The 18,433-nt window shown below is 40.7% G+C and overlaps 2 protein-coding genes across 2 annotated transcripts; both read right to left on the reverse strand.

The window, feature by feature from the left end:
• Positions 1–5,113: 5,113 nt before the first annotated feature.
• On the reverse strand, positions 5,114–6,064 carry LOC118807693 (odorant receptor 131-2-like). The gene has a single exon (XM_036569721.1). It carries the CDS (start codon positions 6,062–6,064, stop codon positions 5,114–5,116), a length of 951 nt encoding a protein of 316 aa, XP_036425614.1.
• A 9,581-nt stretch (positions 6,065–15,645) lies between these two features.
• On the reverse strand, positions 15,646–16,587 carry LOC118807694 (odorant receptor 131-2-like). The gene has a single exon (XM_036569722.1). It carries the CDS (start codon positions 16,585–16,587, stop codon positions 15,646–15,648), a length of 942 nt encoding a protein of 313 aa, XP_036425615.1.
• Between the last annotated feature and the right edge of the window lie 1,846 nt (positions 16,588–18,433).

The following is an 18,433-nucleotide window of genomic DNA, read 5'->3' on the forward strand; positions in this document are numbered from 1 at the left end:
GAAGTTTAATGATACTCCTGTTAGTCAGTTCTGGCAGCTTCCAGGCATCATTGCAGTGCTCACCTCATCCCTGTTGGCCAGGGATTAGTTCTGTTGGGTGAAAGTTGGCTTTTATAAGTATTTTTAGCCCACTCTGATTGGTTTGTAATGACATCACAGACCACTGAGACAATATTAAGCAGTGTCTGATATTCATAAACACGTGTTAAAAAACCTAATATCTTGATTAACACGACACTTATGCTTAAACCCCAAATGGACGCATAATAAATATGCTATTTGGATGCGGAAGCTGTTTCATGAAGTAAGTTTTATGCAGGGCACTTTAAACAAGGAATAGGGAGCCATTGTAGGATTCAGCCCAAGCAATTTCCACCAACATGCGTACTGAAACAAGCAAATCTTTTTTACTTCCAATTATTTTAACTTTTTCTGTATATTTGCACTGTTTGTATGTTATAATGACATTTGTCATATAAAGTGCCTGTGCAGATTTGGTTTCCTGTGACGTGGAAACACAAATTAAGAAAAACTGTGTTGTTGTAAGAAAAATGAATAGGACAGGGATGTTGCTATTGGGCTGGTGGTGATGATTCTAGGGACCCACAACTAGAAGTTGGCTCACAAAAATTATACTAAACAAATTGGGTGGATGTTCTAGATAATATAAAACTGAATATTATGTTTCATTGTCAAAAAAACAGACTGTAGGGGCTACTGCGAACATACTGACCTCATTTACACACACAACAGGTAGTGAAACACTGAGGGTGTTCTGGCCCTTTAATAGACTACTCAGAGACTTCGTGCATGTGCATCAGCTAGCAAGTTATGTTTTTGCTTCTTGTTCAGCTTAGTTTGAATAAAGTTTCACTCCTCAGGATTTTTGTTATAAAGCCCCATTTTGCCTCAGTGACTTCCCTCAAAACTCTTTTATTGTTGACCCCGATGTCTCTTTGGATGTTCCTGAAGTGTTTTCAGCATGGCAATGAATATAACAATGCCATAGCTCTCAATTTACCGGAGTTCTGGGAACAACATGCTGCCATTTGGTTTGCCCAAACTGAGGCTCAGTTCACCATTTGGAAAATTGTGGAGAATGAAATGAAGTATTATCATGTTGTTGCTTTGCTGAACAGCAGCACTGCCTCCAGAGTGGTGAGTCTCCTCCAAGATTCTGCAGAGGGCGATAAATACAATGCTTTGAAAATGCTGCTCCTACAAACTTTTGAGCTGTTCAAATAAAAGCGTGCCCACTGGCTCCTTTTGTTGCCTGGTTCAGGCAATTCCAAACCATCTGAGCTAATGATCCACATGTTGTCCCTACTGGGCAATCATCCGCCATGTTTTCTTTTTAGAGAGCTTTTTCTGCAACACTTGCCTGGAGATGTTTGCACGGCTTCGAAGAGCTTGTCCCTCAGAGACTATCACACGCTGATTACAGAGGCTGACAAAGTATTCTCTGTCAGGCAGGAGTATCATGTGGCCACGCACCATTTGTGCTTAGGAGCCAAAGAAATGCCGCTCACCCTGCAGCTTCAAGAGGCTGGGAAACAAAGTTGCCAGTGCCTGTAAGCAGCTACAGGAGCCATTATAGCAGCCTGCTGTTCCTCACAGACACTGACTCCAGACACTGTTACTTCCGTGGCATAGGTGCCCAGGTGCATGTCTTGCTTGCTTAAGACTTGCATGTGAAATCAGAATGTATGGGCCTGGTCATCGAGGCTGCCAGTGGCATCTCCAATCCCACATTTGGGCAGCATTCAGTGCCAATCTGCTTTGGTGGGCAGCGGTTCAAGTGCTAGCAAAGGTGTCTACTGCCCTCCTAGGTGCTGACTTTGTTTGTGCCAACAGCCTACTGGTTGATGTTAATAACAGATGCCTTGTCATCTAGCTCACTCTCATGCTCACTCAGCTGCTCCAGCTCTTCCACATTGTCCGACATGCTCTCTGTGTCAGATGTGTTCTCACATCTTTTGCTGAGTTCCCAGATTTCATGGATCCCACATTCATATTTGGACAGCTGCAAGGACGGAGTCAGGCACCACATCACCGCTGCCGGCCCCCCGTCCATGCTTGTGCCAGGCCAAGTTTGCTTGTGCTAAAGCTGAGTTTGACATGTTTAAGCACCTTGGCATTGTGACTAGGTCCAAAAGCCCATGGGCCTCGCCTCTACACATCGTCCAGAAGCCAGGTGGCAGTTGGTGCCTGTGTGGCCATTATTGCTGCCACTATGCTGGACCACTACTCAATACCTCACATTCAAGATTTTTCTGCCTACTTGACTGAGAGGAATATCTTTTCCAAAGTGGACCTGGTTACCACTGGGTCCCTTTGCACCAGGCAGATGCTCTGAAGACAGTGATCACCCCTTTCGGCCTTTATGAGTTCCTCTGTATGCCCTTCATACTTAAGACCACCACCCAGACATTCCAACACCTCACAGAAAGTGTCCTGCATGACCTGTCATTCCTTTTTGTCTACTTGAACAACATACTGGTGCAACGCGAGCACCTCCAGGACATAACACCTGCAACACTTTAGAATCCTGTTTGAGTGTTTCAGTCAGCACAGACTGATCATCAGCTCAGTGAAGTGCCAGTTTAAGCTGCACTCCATTGACTTCCTCGGCCATCATATCAGCTGCCCTGCTTCCTGTCAAGGTGGAGTCCATCCAGTGTTTTCACTGTCCTCTCACAGTTAAAACTTTGCAGGAGGTCTTGGGCTTGGTAAACTTTTACCACTGCTTTATCCCACAGGCAGCTGCCCTTGTGCATCCGTTCTGAGGTGCTCAAAGGCAAAACTGCCAAACACATGGTAGACTGGACTAGAGAGAGGCTCCTAGCATTCAACACCCAGATTACACACTGGCAGATGCTACCATGCTGGCGCATCCCACAGCTGATGCACCCATCACTCTCACAACAGATAGATCAGACTTCACGATGGGCACGATGCACAAACAGGTCAATGGAGCCTGGCAGCCTCTTGCATTCTTCAGCTGCCAACTTTGCTCCAACAAACGAGAATTCTTAACTTTTGATCACATGCTACTCGCCCTTTACTTGGCCACTCAACACTTTCATTTCTTGCCTTCATCTCCGAGTTCAGCACAGACATCCAGCATGTTGCTGAGGAGAACAGCCTTGTGGCTCACTGTCTGTCCCACACTGTCATGGCTGCTGTGCACCTAGGCATCGACTACTCACAGATGGCAGCTGACCAGGTGTCTGACCTGACTGCGGCTGGCAGACATTACGTTCAGCGATGCCGGAACAACACTTCTCTGTGACATCTCTACGGGCCAGCCCAGGCCCATTGTTCCAACTCACTGGAGCAGACAAGTTTTTGACACGGCACACAACCTCTCTCACCCCAGCAGGAAATTGTGGCAAAAGCTGGTGGCAGCCTTGTTCATCTTGCATGGCCTGAAAAAGGACACTGTGACTGGGCTAAGGCATGTGTGGACTGTCAGCGTGCATCAGCAAATCGGCTCATTGAGGCCCTTTATCTGTGCCTGAGCAGCGCTGTTATCATGTGCACGTGGATTTGGTAGGACTCCTTCTATCAACCTGTGGGTTCACCCACCTCCTCACGCTCAACTACATTATATAAAGTAGGCTATATGATGGCAAGATGAGGCAATTATGTTAGTGTGGTCATAATTCTATGAAGATTAACAAAATAATCGCGTTATTAACCAGTTAACCTGTACTATTTCTAGGTGGGCTTTGTTTACAACCCCATTTCCTAAAACATTGGGATGCTGTGCAAAATGTAAATAAAAACAGAATACAGATCTTTGAACCAATGTTTAATTAAAAATAGTACAAAGACATTTGTTAGCATATGTGTTTGGAGTGATAATTCTCTCCGACCAATTAGTAGTCTGCAGATTTTCCACGTCATGTTTTGGTGTCGGCACTAAAGTTGGCATGGACTTTGGTAAAAAATGACAACTTCTTTTCGCCTCTGTCTGGCTATGCTTTATCAAAAAATAGTACCAGGTACCAGGTTTGCCTAATGGAAAGCTAAAAAAGTCAAGTCGAGCTGAAAAATCAAAGACTCATTATTCATATAATCACCAGAATAACATATAAAGAGTGGTCACAAGAAACAGCTAAGTCAGTAACATTATCAAATAGCACTATGCAAACTTAATATAAAAATATTGTTGTGTTTCTGTGTTTTTACTCATTTTACTCTTTTTTATGGGGATCATCCCAATAATAGTACTGTTGAATTTTTTATTTGTCTCCACAAAAGAAAAAGGCCTTTTATGCAAAACTTGCACTGAAAGAGCCGACTTTCATTTTGGTGACTGTAGTTAATGTGTGCATGCAGTTCAGAGGGAGAATGTGTTTATTTATGTACGATGGATAAATAATAATTAAAACACTGACAAAGGTCAGATACACTGCATCATATAAATTTGTTTGTGGCCCTTTCTGTTCATCAGTTATACAGATATTTAAGCAAATGCAAGGAAGATGCAAATAAGCACAGGTAATCAAAACAGTAATTGGTGATCAAGCTGCTTATTGAACATGACAGCAATAAAAATTTAACTTGTGATGAGACATTTCAAAACAGATATTTTTCTAACATTCTTTAGTCCTTTATATGATGAAAATGATAACAGGCTAGTGAATGTAAATAGTCTGCATGAAGATCTTTTGCTATTTGCTACACACACACACACACACACACACATATATATATATATATATATATATATATATATATATATATATATATATATAAATATGATAAAATGACCTACACCAAATAAAATGTCTAGAAATTAGATAATTAATATAGTATTCTTACAACAGTCTCAAATTACATATCAGATATTTTGATAAGATTTAAGGTGATTTGACTTTCTAAGATATAATTTTTGTGATGCTGCCATCCTTCTGAAGGTTAACACAAGCTGCTGAAAAAAGAAAATAAAAGAACAATTACTAATACTTATAAGCACCTCTTTATTTTCATAAACATTTAGTTAAATAATGATATCCTTGAATAAAATCCTGTTTCATTTAATACAGGCCATATTAATGATAACATGTTAAAAATACTAAATAAAAAAGATTTTAAAAGGGTCCACTTAATTTTCTTCTTCTTGGTTATCTACTCTTCTCTTGGCCTTATACTGAGCAATTACGAAAGACCTCTTCAGATACTTGTGAAACTTTTGGTCGCGGACTCCGTATATTAGTGGACTCAGAAAGCGTGGCAGGAGATAGACGATGATGAAGTTGACGTATCGCATATCTAAGATGTGTCCAGGAAAAAGGATGTTCAGGACAACATCGACGCTGGGAGAAACATAGGAGAGCATACACATGAGGAGTTGAGCTCCATGAAGCAGGATGGTGTTCCTGGCCCGCTGGGCCGATGTTTTCTCAGTTGACATGGCACGGGCCACAAAGAGCACCCGCAGGTATGTGTAGACCAGTGTGAAGAAGACCAAGGAAAAGTAGATACCGTCAAAGGCCTGTCGCTTGTATAGCAGCACGGGGTCTTTGAAGACATACTGGCGCAAACATAACACGGAAGTGTAGAAGAAGCTGAGGGGTTCTGTAGCCAGGATCACAAAGAGGTCAGTAATGTCAGGGACTACAGACATTAACCAGATGAGGCCAATGAGTAGATGAGTGCGACGGACAGTGCAGATCTGGGCATGGCGTAGAGGGTTGCAGACCGCGATGTAGCGCTCAATGGCCATGGCAGCCAGATTCACAGGTGTGTTCCGGGTGGTGAAGAAAGCCACAAGCATGAAGACGGTGCAGATGGACACGTTGATGCTATAGTAGATGTAGCTGACCACGCACAGGGAGATGCCGATAGTCAGCTGCACTGCATCATTGATGACCATGTGGATGAAGAGGATATAGCGAGGGTTCTGATAAAAGGTCTGGTTGCTGAAGAAGGTAGCCACAACAGTGACATTGATGTAGGTCATGCTGAGCCACACTCCAACCAAAATGAAGTTCTTGGCGAACGCTGTGGCAAACGTGTCTCGTACCAGAACCTGTGATCCTCCAGTTGAGTTCATAGCTCAGGCCTACAACAAAACAGTAAATGAGTTCAAGCTATAATGTGATTTAATTTTTAGTTCCTGTCCTTTAGGGCTGGAGTTCAGTTTGGTTTGGTGTTTTTCCTGCTGTAACAAACCTATTAAACCTGGTAACTAACTTTAAAGTTAAATGAGATGTTTGAGCAGGGAAATCACCAAACTGTACTGCACTTTAGAGTTCAGGACTAGAATTAATAACCCTTGCTCTACATTAATCACATTCAAACTTAATGCATTCAAAATGTAAAAAAGGAAATACTGAATGCTGTTTTCTGATGGAAATATGGAATATTGTACCTACTCCCCTACACAGCCTTTTTCCAATTCTGTGTAGATTTAAAAGTTTGCCAGATCCTTTCCATAAAACACTTTTCCCTGTATGGAACAAGTCATCACTGTCTGCAGACAATATTGTCATCTGACATTTTTATTACTAATAAAATAAAATTGGATGCCAAAGCCCTTGAATTCACACTAAAAGGAATTATTTCTTGGCAAATGAAATTACCTTAAATGTAGTCAATATATCTAATATTGTTAATTTTGAGATTGTTGGGAGAATGTTATTAAATTATTCAACACATTTCAGTAATTTTTAGGCCCTGTCTTAAGTAATCTCTTTTTCTTTCTTTAGACTTCTTATGTCTGCCAATAAAATCACAATAGAGTTTCTCTATACATAATGACTTAAAACAAGTAATAAAATTGTCTGGAAAGAAGTTAATATGAATAATCTTATTATTATAACAATCTCTTAACTCACATATTACAAATATTACATATATAGATTAAATTTAAGATGTGTTCACTAACTGTCATTTTATGCAGTGCAGTAAATACTATATTCCATATACATTGGAAAAAATGGGTATCTTGCTAAGTGAAATCATCTTCAATCTAGTGTATATATCTTATATTTCTTATTTGGAGATTTTTGTAAACTTATTATATGATTATTTAACTTATTTCTAAACTTTTTTTCCCTTTTTTAGTCATTTTATTAAGTAAAATTATCTCAATGTATTAGTGGATAGTTTTGCTTGTTTCAAGCATTCAAATAAAATAAGCAAAATTATCCACCAACATATTGAGAGCTAAAACAAGTAAAAACATGTAGACAAAAGTAAGCTTACAATGAGATTATAGCAATCTCAACATGACAAATGTTACATACAGTGGGGTCCAAAAGCCTACGAGACCACGAGTGAAAGTGCTTTTATTTGCATTCTGCTCTAATTTAATACAGAGTTTTAATTACAAAATTATATTCGCATAACCATTTGATTGAAAGGTATAATCTTTGAAATATTTACATGAATTTCAGAATTTCATAGTTTTTGTCCCTCTGTTTCTTTAATAACAGCGTGCACTCGAGCTGGCACCTACTCAGTAACAAAAGCCTCTGATCAGTAGATCAAATCCACCTCAGAGTCTGAACTCGAGCTTCAGTAGCCTTTTGTACAAAGCTCTGAACACACTCAATGTTGAAAAATTGCATCGGTTTGATCAGTGACCTGGAAAAAGTGCAGAATTGTGAATGTTTGTTATTTAACTGGTCATAACGTTTAACTTTCAGAGAAAATTTTCAAGAAAATTTCAAAATATTAAAACTATAAATCTATTAAAAAGTAAAAAAGTATTCATTTTTCAATGTGATCCCAGACTTTTGAACCCCACTATATAGATGCTAAATTTAAGATAATTTCACTTTTTTTGCAGCAGCTGAATATATAAATAACATGAATTAATTCTAGAATTAGTCAGGTTACAGGTAATATGTAACAAATAAATGAGATACATAAGGATAATCACCAATAGCATTAATGCATGTGTTAAAATGTCTTCATCTATCAAATTACATCTCTGTATCACCACAAAATGCAAGTAAGCTCTTTCAGTCAAAACATAGTTGCAGAATATTTCTCTCACAATTAAACATAGCTACCAAAGGTAAAAGAATTGCATTCAGAAAAAAAGCATAAAACTATATTCTGCATCAATTACTCTGAAAAAGGTAATAGTAAAATGTGCATCATGCAATATTTTTGCATGAATAAGATATATAATATATATAACATATTACATGTATTATAAATTCTAAACTGTGTTTCAGTTTATTTTCTTTAGGCAACATCTGTGTTTCATTACTTTTCTCAGTATATATAATCTCACCATCTCAAAAACAGAGTTACATATGCAGCAGTATATATGAAGCTCAGTGATGCTCCTGTTAGTCAGCTCTGGCAGCTTCCAGGCAGTGTTGCAGTGCTGCAGTGCTCACCTCATCCCTGTTGACCAGGATCAGTGCTGGTGAGTGAGCATTGGCTTTTATAAATATTTTTGGCTTGCCCTGATTGATTTTTAATGACATCACAGACCACTGGGATGATAATGAGCAGGCTCCTGCAGACACACTGAACCATGCTGATCAAGATATTAGGTGTTAAAATACTTAATATCTTGATCATCACGGTACTTATGCTTAAACCCCAAATGGACATTTATTATGCTATTTGGTTCAGAAGGCATTATTTCAAGATTTATGCAGAGCACTTATAATGACAATTGTTATATAAAATGTCCTGGCAAATTTGCTTTCCTTTGACGTGGAAATGATAATTAATTAAAAAGATTTGTATTGTTGTAACAAAAATAATTATGTGTGTTTGTATTGTCGCTCAGAGACATTGCTATTGGGCTGATGATGATTATTCTAGGGACCCAGAGCCAGAAGATGGCTCACAAAACGTCCACTAAAACGTGCGGAACGAATTGGTTGTGTGCTATAGATAATATAGAACCAAATATTATGTTTCATAGTTAAAAAAACAGACCTAAGGGGCTCCTGCAGACACACTGAACTAATTCACACACACACACACACACACACACAGAGGAAGTCAGACACTCAGTCAGTGTTCTGGCCCTTTAATAGTCCACTGGGAGAGATTGGTCTTGTGCACGTGCAGCAGCTTGCAAGTTATATTTTTGCTTCTTGTTCAGTCTAGTTTGAATAGAGTTTCCCTCATGTGTCCCCTTTACGACATGCCCAAAGCAAAACTGCCAAACACATGGTGGACTGGGGTTCGATGCTGCAAAGTGCGCACTGGCGGATGCTGCCATGCTGGCGCATCCCTCACCTGACGCAACCATCACTATCACAACAGATACATCGGACTTCGTGGTGGGCGCAGTGCATGAACAATGGGTCAGTTGCACTTGGCAACCTCTTGCATTCTTCAGCTGCCAACGAACAAAAATACAGCACCTTTGATTCTGAGCTACTTGTCCTTTACTAGGCCGTTCAACACTTCTGTTTCCTGTTTGTTACATTTGTGTACCACAAACCGCAGGTGTTTGCCATAGCCAAGACCTCTGAGCTGTGGTCTGCTCGCCAGCGATGCCAGGGGACTTCATTTCTGAGTTCACTGCAGACATCCAGCTTGTTGCTGGGAAGAAAAGCCCTGTTTCTGACTGTTCGTCCCACTCTGTCGCATTCATTGTCATGTGTGTCACACGTTTTAGTGTCCAGTTGGTCATCTCCACATACAGCAGTCCTTAGTTCACCTCTGATCTCTGGAACAGTATGCCTAGGGGTCTCGGGGTGCACTTTCACCACACAACCACCTTCCACCCCCAGGCCAGTGGGTTGTGTGACCAGTTCCATTGCTCTAGGAAGGCCTCACTAAGAACCAGCCTCTGTGATGATGGCTGGATAGACAGGCTCCCCTGCTTCATGCTGGGTAATAGATAGGCCCCCAAGGAAGACCTCCAAGCCTCCTCAACCGAGCTTGTCTATGGCCAGGTGCTGCGGGTTCCCGGGGACTTCTTCCCATGTGCTGTGGTCCCAGGGTCTGCCCAGTCATCAGCAGTCTGCTCTTCTTTAGTCTTCACGGTTGTTTTCCCCTGTGTCCATGTTTCATCACGGGCTGCAACTGTCCCATGTTTTACCTTCTTTGCACAATGAAGACTATGTGGTTGTATGGCATGATGCACATGAGGCTCCCATCACCCTGTCTTCTTCTTCCTTGTGTCCAGCCATAGTCTATATCATGCCCTTCCAGTAGTTAACACAGGTGAGCGTGGCTGCATTTGGTTTGGCCAGGTCTTTTGTGCTGCATTGTGGAGCAAAACTGCATTGTGGAGCAAAACTGCATCTCATGAGGTTTTCCATGGTTTGGTGTTCCCTGCACATGCATGAGTCAGATGTTATTATATTCCATTTCTTCAGGGATGCCTTCGAGCGTCCCTCACCAACTCACAGGCGGTTTCCAGACAGTGCAGAGTTGGTCATGGCTGAAGGCAAGGTGTTCATTTGGGGTGATCCCTCTCTCCATCCATTGGGCTGTCCAACTGCCTAGGCTGTTCCAATGTTTAAGCCATTCGCTGACACTGGCATTGGCTGTGCTAGGCTCCAGTATGTCGTGGTGTCCAAGAAACTGCTCCTGGAGCTAAGTCGTTTATGGGTGACAGAGTGCACATGGAGTATGTGCCGGATGTCATTGGCTTGCTTTGTCTGCTCAGCTTAGGTGGTAATTGCTCTCCGGATGTAAGGGGGAGTGATGCCTGAAAGAGCATAGAGACAGGGTACTGGAGTTGTTTTAGGGCACCCAGTCACTATGCTGCAGGTCTCATTGAGGATAGGGTCGATTCTGTGTGTGTGGCAGGATCTGCTCCATACTGGACAGGTGTACACAGCGGCAGGAAAACACAGGGCTAATGCTGTTGTTCGCAGCGTGCTTGGGTGGGCCCCCCACTTAGAGCTTGTTAATCATCGTAGCAGGCTGTTTTTGGTGGAGATCTTGGCTCTTGTTTTCATAACGTGTTCTTTAGAACTCAGGGTATGGTCTAAGGTTACTCCGAGGTATACTGGATACTGGTTGTTTTCTTCCCCGTTTTTCTTCCAGTTTTGCTTCCCTGTTTTTTGAGGGTCATCCCAGGATTTGTATGTTGACATATCTGAGAGGCCTTTTTCCAGGGTTGACTCAGCTTCTGGGAAGCCATGCTGCTGTGTTGCCAGGGCTAGGTCATCTGCATAGATGAACCTGCTGCATCCTTCCAGTAGGGGCTGGTCGTTGGTGTACACATTGAACAGGAGAGGTGCCAAGACACTGCCCTATGGCAGCCCATTAGTCTGGTGGAACCATCTGCTTTTCTTGTTGAGTGTGACGTAGAACATCCAGTTGCTCAGGAGGCATCTGATAGAAACTACATAGTTTAGCATCGCTTGTCATATCGTATAGTTTTTTGATCAGCAGCCTGTGTTGAACGGTGTCATAGGCTGCTGTCAAGTCGACAAAAATGACGGTGGTTATCAGCTTCTTTTGATATCCGTTTTCGATGTATTGGGTTAGGTTCAGTAATTGTCCTGTGCATGACTTTCCGGGTCTAAAGCAAGCCTGGTCGTCGATTAGCTGGGCATCTATCTGCAAGGATAGACATGTAAGGAGAAGTCTCTCAAACAGCTTGTAGGTGATGCATAGTAGGGAGATGGGCCGGTAGCTTTTTGGGAAGCTGGGGTCTTTCCCTGGTTTTAGCAGGGGGATGGTAATAGCTTTCCTCCAGTGAGCTGGAATATACTGGGTCTGAAGGCATATGTTAAACATATTCAAGAGCCATAGTTTGGCAACTGGGCCTAGGTGAGTTATCATCTCAGTCATTATGTTGTCAGGACCTGCCGTTTTGCCCAGCTTCATGGTGCCAAGTCCTGCTTCAAACGCTTCCATAGTGAAAGGCTTGGTTAGTATAGACATGTTGGTTTCCTGGGATGATTGTATAGTGATGGTATCCTTTAGCCCTGTGCCGGCCTATTCATTCCCCATTGGCTACCAGGTGGCTCCTGACCTGGTTTGGTGTGATGTCCGGTATGGTTGGTGGTGTGATCTTATCTCCACTTAGTTTGTGGATGGTGGCCCAGGCTTTTTTGCTGTTCTGAGACATATTGGTGTTTTATATGAGGTCTTGCCAGGTTCTCTGCCTCTCCTTTCCCAGTAGTTCTATGAGTGCCTCTCCTAATTCGTGAGTGGTATCTGAAAACGGGTCCTTTTCAAACTCTGTTTCATATTACTCCAGAAGCTGTGACAATTCCTCTGTGACGCCAGCTTTGTATTTTTTCCGGCATCTGCAAGGGATGTGAGCACATGCTGTCTTCTTCATAGCCTGGACAAACTTGTCATAGTTGTCAGGTGAGGGTTCAACGTCCAGAAGAGCATTTTCCATTCCCTCTCTATAGTAGTCCCATTTGGCCTTCTTGAGGTTGAAACAGCATCTAAAGGGGACTTTAGACTTTGTTCTGGCAGGCTTTATAGTGATTGAGATTGGGCAGTGTTGTGACTTTGAGAGCGGTTGTAGCACTGCTTTCTCGCTCAGATGTGCTAGTCTCTGGCTGGTGAAACACAGGTCTGGGTTGAAACCTCTTTTCCAGCGGCCGCTGTTAAAGGACTTTGGGAGTTTAGCGTTGTGTATTAACTCCACCTGTATATTTTCCATCCAGCTTTCGATTAGTTCACCATCACTGTCAATAGAGTCATAGCCCCACATTGTGTAGTGAGAGTTCACAACAGCATACTTCTTTCTGCATTTGGATGGTAGGTCGGGCCATACAAAAGGGCTGGCACGTGGTTTGTACAGAGAGGTGGCAGAAATCTCTGGTATGCAGATGGTGATAATCTCCATGTTTTTGTCTGAGCTGTTGGTATAAATGTCACTGACATATGGCTGATCCATACTTTGGATGAAGGATTTCAGCTACCAGTGTCATGCCTGCTAATTTTGCCCGTTTGCTCATTGGGCCCAAATGGGTCTCCTGCATAAAGACGATGTCTGATCCTTTGCAGTGGCTGGCAAGCACATCAGCCTTTGTTATATTGTATCCTTCAATGTTAATTGAGGTCACTACTAGCGCTGGCATCGTGGCTTGCTGTGTTATCAAGAAAAGACTTGATTCTCGTTGGCGGTCAGTGGGTGCAGAATTGGTTACTTCAGTCAGTTACTGTAGTACAGTTCCTGTCATCAGCATTGCCCGGGATGCGCCATGTGGGGCTTCCACGTGCATCCCATCACCCTGTCTATGATGGCCTGTTCCGGGTTCTCGGAATGTGGAGACAAGTTCCTCAAGGTAGATGTAGGAGGTGTTCCTAACAGTGTCTATGTGGACCGTCACAAGCCAGCCCACATGGACTTGGCCAAACATGTGGTGGTGGCACAGCCGGCATGGAGAGGATGGCCTCCTTCTGCTGGTCCCACTGTCACAGCCAGGCCGCCAGACTGCCCTCCGGCCTCAGCTCCAAAAAAGAAAGCCGCTCTGGTTGTGTGGTTTAACCCACTCAGGAGCTGGACATGTCTGTATTTGTAAATTCTTAAGGGCGTGTGTAGAGACTACTGTAGACAGTGGACACTGTGGATACAGACTTAATTCACACACAGACAAGTAGTCAGTCACACAGGGCATTCTGACCCTTTTTAAGAGACTACTGACAGTATGTATGTATATATATATATATATATATATATATATATATAAAATTATTTATCCTTTTGATCTTTCATACAAAATCTTAGCAACAACAATCTAATCTTTATTTAAGGTATAATGGTTAAAAAAACTAAATCTTGTCATTAAATAAATATTTTTCTTAAATCTCAAGAGTGAAATCGTATTTTATGTTTTAGAGTTCACCTGATTGACTAGGAACATTTAAATGGTCAGCGTTTCTGGTTCCCTAGGGAATATATATGAGATGAAACGCAGGCCAATTTCCCTCAGTCACTCATTGTTATAAGAAAGACCAGAGAAAACAGCAGTAAAGTATGAGAAAAGGTTGTTGCGCTGCACAAATGAGGAAATGGCTACAAAAAATAGCTGAACAGTTAAAAATGCCATTTCCACATTGAGTAATAATTACAAAGTTTAAAACAACTGGAGATGTTGAGTTGACAAAGAATGTCCAAGGATCACAGATGGAGAATTGCAGAAATTAGTTAGGTCTTGGGGTCACAACATCATCCAAACCACAAACAACACGTATATATCCACAAGTTGTGTGGGGGGCTGCCAGAAGGAGGCCTCTGCTGTCAAGGACAGACAAACTCAAGCACCTACAGATCTGTGGAACTGTGAAGCCATGTACCCAAATAATTGTCCAGGGTATTGGAAGAAAAGCTGCTTTACAGAATCACAGATACTGAAACAAAGTCAAAACCTGACTTCTTGTACCACAAGGCTTAAACTGGGTCATAGTTTGGATCTTCCAGCAGGACAGTGATCCAAAGCATGCCTCGAAATCAACACAAAAATGTTTACTGACCACAGAATCAAGGTTTTGCCATGGCCACCCCAGACCCCTGACCTCAGCCCCATAGAAAACCTGTGGGATGAAGAGGAGAGTCCACAATGTGCACCTCGGAATGTGAAGGATCTGGAGAGGTTCTGTATGGAGGAATGAGTTCAGATCACTTGCCAGGTGTTCTCCAGTCTCATCAAGTATTTTAGAAGAAAACTCAGAGCTGTTATCTTTGCAAAGGGAGGCTGCATGAATTATCAAACAAAGGTGTGCCAATAAATGTGGCACACAGAGATTAAAAAAAAAAGATTTAGCTTTTTCTTTGAAACATTATGCAGTAAATAAAGATTAGATTTTTGCTAGTATTATGAATGAAAGATCAAAAAGATAAGTAAGACTTTGTTTACAGCCCATTTTGATCGTGATTAACAGCGGTGTTGATATTTGTGAGGGCACTGTATGTATAATAGATATGAGATTGAGGCAGCACCTGCCTATCCATATAATTTATGAAAGAAACCACTAGAAACCTGGCTCAAAAGCTTTAGTACAACAGTAAATTACAGTGTGTTGATTACAGCTTACAACTGAATGCAGAAGGTAGGGCAGTTTATTAAGTACAGCTATATATGTATGTATTAGAGATCAGAACATAATTGTGTGTATTGTAGCTTTTAGACATTGCCTGATGCTTTATTTCTCCTAAACTAAACTAATCCACTGCCAGCAAAATCACTTAAATTGTTTTGATCCACAATGTGATGGTGAAAAACAGACCAGAAACTGTCCGTTGTGATATTTACTCTTAAATTGTATGCGGTAAGTGTTTTGGTAAAACCAATTTATAGTATTATGAAAGAATAGTTTACAAAAACAAAGCTGCATAAATGTCAATAGAAGAGTACTCTTTACACAAATCCATATTATGATGTTATGCCTTAATGTGTAAAGGCTCTTGTAGTTTTGTTTTTTCTTCCTATAGTTCTTGTTCTCAGTGTCCACCTTTAAAACATCTTCAGTAATCTCTCTCTCTCTCTTTGTTGTCTGTTCACATGCTTGTTCACATTTTTCTATGCTAAAGCAAAGATATTTTAGTTAATTTGTGCATATTAATATATTCATTTATATTCATTTGTCCTTTCCTTCATACAGTAACAAATGCAGTTGTCACATTTGACACATTATGTACAAAACGATACACAAAGAACATATAAATGTGGTGTTTTCTTCACCATTTGTTGGTTTAAAAATTATATACAATTTGTATATTTTAACATACTAGGAGGGTTGTGTTTTTCGCTTATGCCTTTCTTTCAGCATAATACACAATAGATACTTTCTCAGATATGCACAGAACATCTGATCCCTCAAACCATACACAACAGGACTTAAAAACCTGGGCAAAATGTAGACAAAGATGTAAGTTGTGAATTTGAGCTCATTGAAAAACATGGGAAAGAGAGAAATGAACACACTCTCAATTAGTGGGCCAATATAAGTGAACATGCACAGCAGGAGCTGCAGGCCATGCAGAAGGATGGTATTGCGGGCCTTCCGGGCATCTGCACCGGTGGCCTTGGCAGCAAACATGATCCTGAAGTAGGTGTAGAACAAAGTGAGCCACACGAAGGACACATAAACCAAGTGTGAGATGTTTCTCTTCTCCACCATGTATGGATGGCGGAACATGGAATCTCGACTGCAGTAGATGGTAGAAAGGAAGAAGGATAAAGGCTCAGTGGCCAGGATAAAGAACAGGTCAGGAAGCATGGTGAGGACACCCAAGACCCAAATCAGGGCTATTAGGACGTATGTCCTGCGTACAGTGCAAACCTGCATGTGACGTAACGGGTTACAGATAGCAATGTAGCGCTCCACAGCCATGCCGGCCAGATTTAGTGGAGTGTTGAGGGTGGTGAACACTGCAGTCAATATCAGGAAGAAACAGAAAGAGACATTGATTGTATAAAAGGCGTAGGCAATGACATGAAGCAGCACAGTAATAGTTAGCTGGATCATGTCGTTCACAACCATATGGATAAAAAGGATATATCGAGGGTTCTCATTAAAGATCTCATGCTTGAAGAAAGTGTGGACAAGCGTGCCATTAATGTAGTTAATGGAGAAGTACAAAGCTACAACAATCACATTCCTGGTCACAGCTATCAAGTACAAGTCACTCCCTTGAGTTTGGGAGCTGTTGCTGTATGTGGACTTCATCACTTGCTCCTTTTAGCACTACAGACTGCCTTCCTTGTATGAGGCTGTTAAACAGTGAGAAATATGATAACATATAACATTCATCCTATATTACAGCATATTCTATTAAATGCAGTAGTCACTTGCTTTGGATCATCTTCATAGGATTGTAATAACAATAATAAATAAACTGTTGCAGTACATATAGTTATACAATATAAGCAGGAAATTTAAGATGTTATAGAGTCTAACAATGAACAAATCATCAGGTGTTGTGAAGCTTGATTGTCCTAAATTCCTAAGTATGCTATGAAAGGAAACATTTCTTAGCAAGTGCTTATATTGAAGCTGAGGACCAGAGGGTCAGCCCCCTTACTTGATTCCAGAGAAATAAACAAGCAACACTGCTTCTAAGTGTAATCTCAAGTGTGTCGCTGTGAGATGTAGTATCTTTTCCAGACAGAAGGGGCGGGGCAAAGAGTCTTTTGAGGGGTGGGTGAGCTGCAAATTGCTATGTGCTTGCCAAGATTTAAAATCTTAGATCTGGAAATATGAGATGAATTATCTTGTTTTAAAAGATATTTATCTTTAAATTCATGCTATATTCTTAAATTTATTAAGAATAAATACATTACATGCATTATAATTAAATACATTAGTTAAATTCGTTAAGAATAAATTCATTAAATATATTAGAATTAAATACTTTAGTTAGAGTACCAATTTGTACCATTGTCTTTCACTAAAAAACTTGTTTCAAGATTCACTGAGACAAACTCAAGTTCAGTTGCTTGATTTAAGAATCTTACATAAAGCCTATTTCAAAAAATACATTTTAATTCAATGACAGTGGCCCAGCATGCTTCACCTACCAGGAAATGAAAAGACACTTTGATTTTCACTGCTCAAACTTAGGTGACCCCAGCTCCTTAGAAATTTAATGTCACTTTATCTTTCTGTTTGCCTCATGTCTTTCAGTCATTTGTTGTTGTGCACCTGTACCTGATTCGGCTAGCTAGAACATCCAGTTTTTCTTCAGTTTCCTCTCTTGACGTTTTTTATTTTCTGTTATTGGGTTTAGTTTTTCCATTCAGAAATATTTTCTCTCTGATGTTCAAAGAGTACAATGTTTTTTTTGTTCTTGAAAGGTCCAAAGTGTTCACTCTCTCTCCGTCTTTCTCTCACTCAATTTTTCTCTGTTCTGTTGTCAGTAAATGTTGAGGGAGAATTCACTTGCAGTCCTGATTGTGATTTCAGTAAAATCCTCTCTCCTATTTTAAGATATGCTCTGAGATTAAGGACTTGTTTTAAATTAAATATGGGTTTATGCCTACCTATTTCAAGACAAACCAACTTGTTTCATACAATATCATTCAACATCATAATCATACTCCACTAGTATTAAGTAATTTCCGCTTAAATTAGTGATTTATTTTTTATTCTTTGGCCTTCATTTTTTCAATGTGATAAAAATTTAGAATGCAAAACATTTGCTAATATTCAGTGTATTTTACCTATTGCTGTACTGTAGCATGTCTGATCTTAAGTAATTTGATTAAAAAACAGCATTTTCTACTTATTTCAAACCTTTGAACACTTATCAGATCCTAATTATTTCTGGACTGGAACCAACTTATTTTAAGATTTCTTGAAAAGTACAATTATCTCGCTGCATGGACAGATAATTGCACTAATACTATATAATAAGTTATATTCTACTCAAATTCAGTGCTTATTTCTTGTATTTTATCATTTTTGCAGTGTGGGATCCATCCACTAGGCTTGAGGCTTTACTCCTGCAGTGTTTATGATTATTCATATGAGAAATCAGCTATGAATTATAAGGCTGTGATTCTAAATAAGGATG

This window comes from Colossoma macropomum, unplaced genomic scaffold, assembly GCF_904425465.1.
Source record: "Colossoma macropomum unplaced genomic scaffold, Colossoma_macropomum, whole genome shotgun sequence".
NCBI lineage: Eukaryota > Metazoa > Chordata > Actinopteri > Characiformes > Serrasalmidae > Colossoma > Colossoma macropomum.

Coding starts and splice junctions, on each gene's coding strand:
- LOC118807693 (XM_036569721.1), bottom strand. CDS start 6,064: ATGAACTCAACTGGAGGATCACAGGTTCTGGTACGAGACACGTTTGCC.
- LOC118807694 (XM_036569722.1), bottom strand. CDS start 16,587: ATGAAGTCCACATACAGCAACAGCTCCCAAACTCAAGGGAGTGACTTG.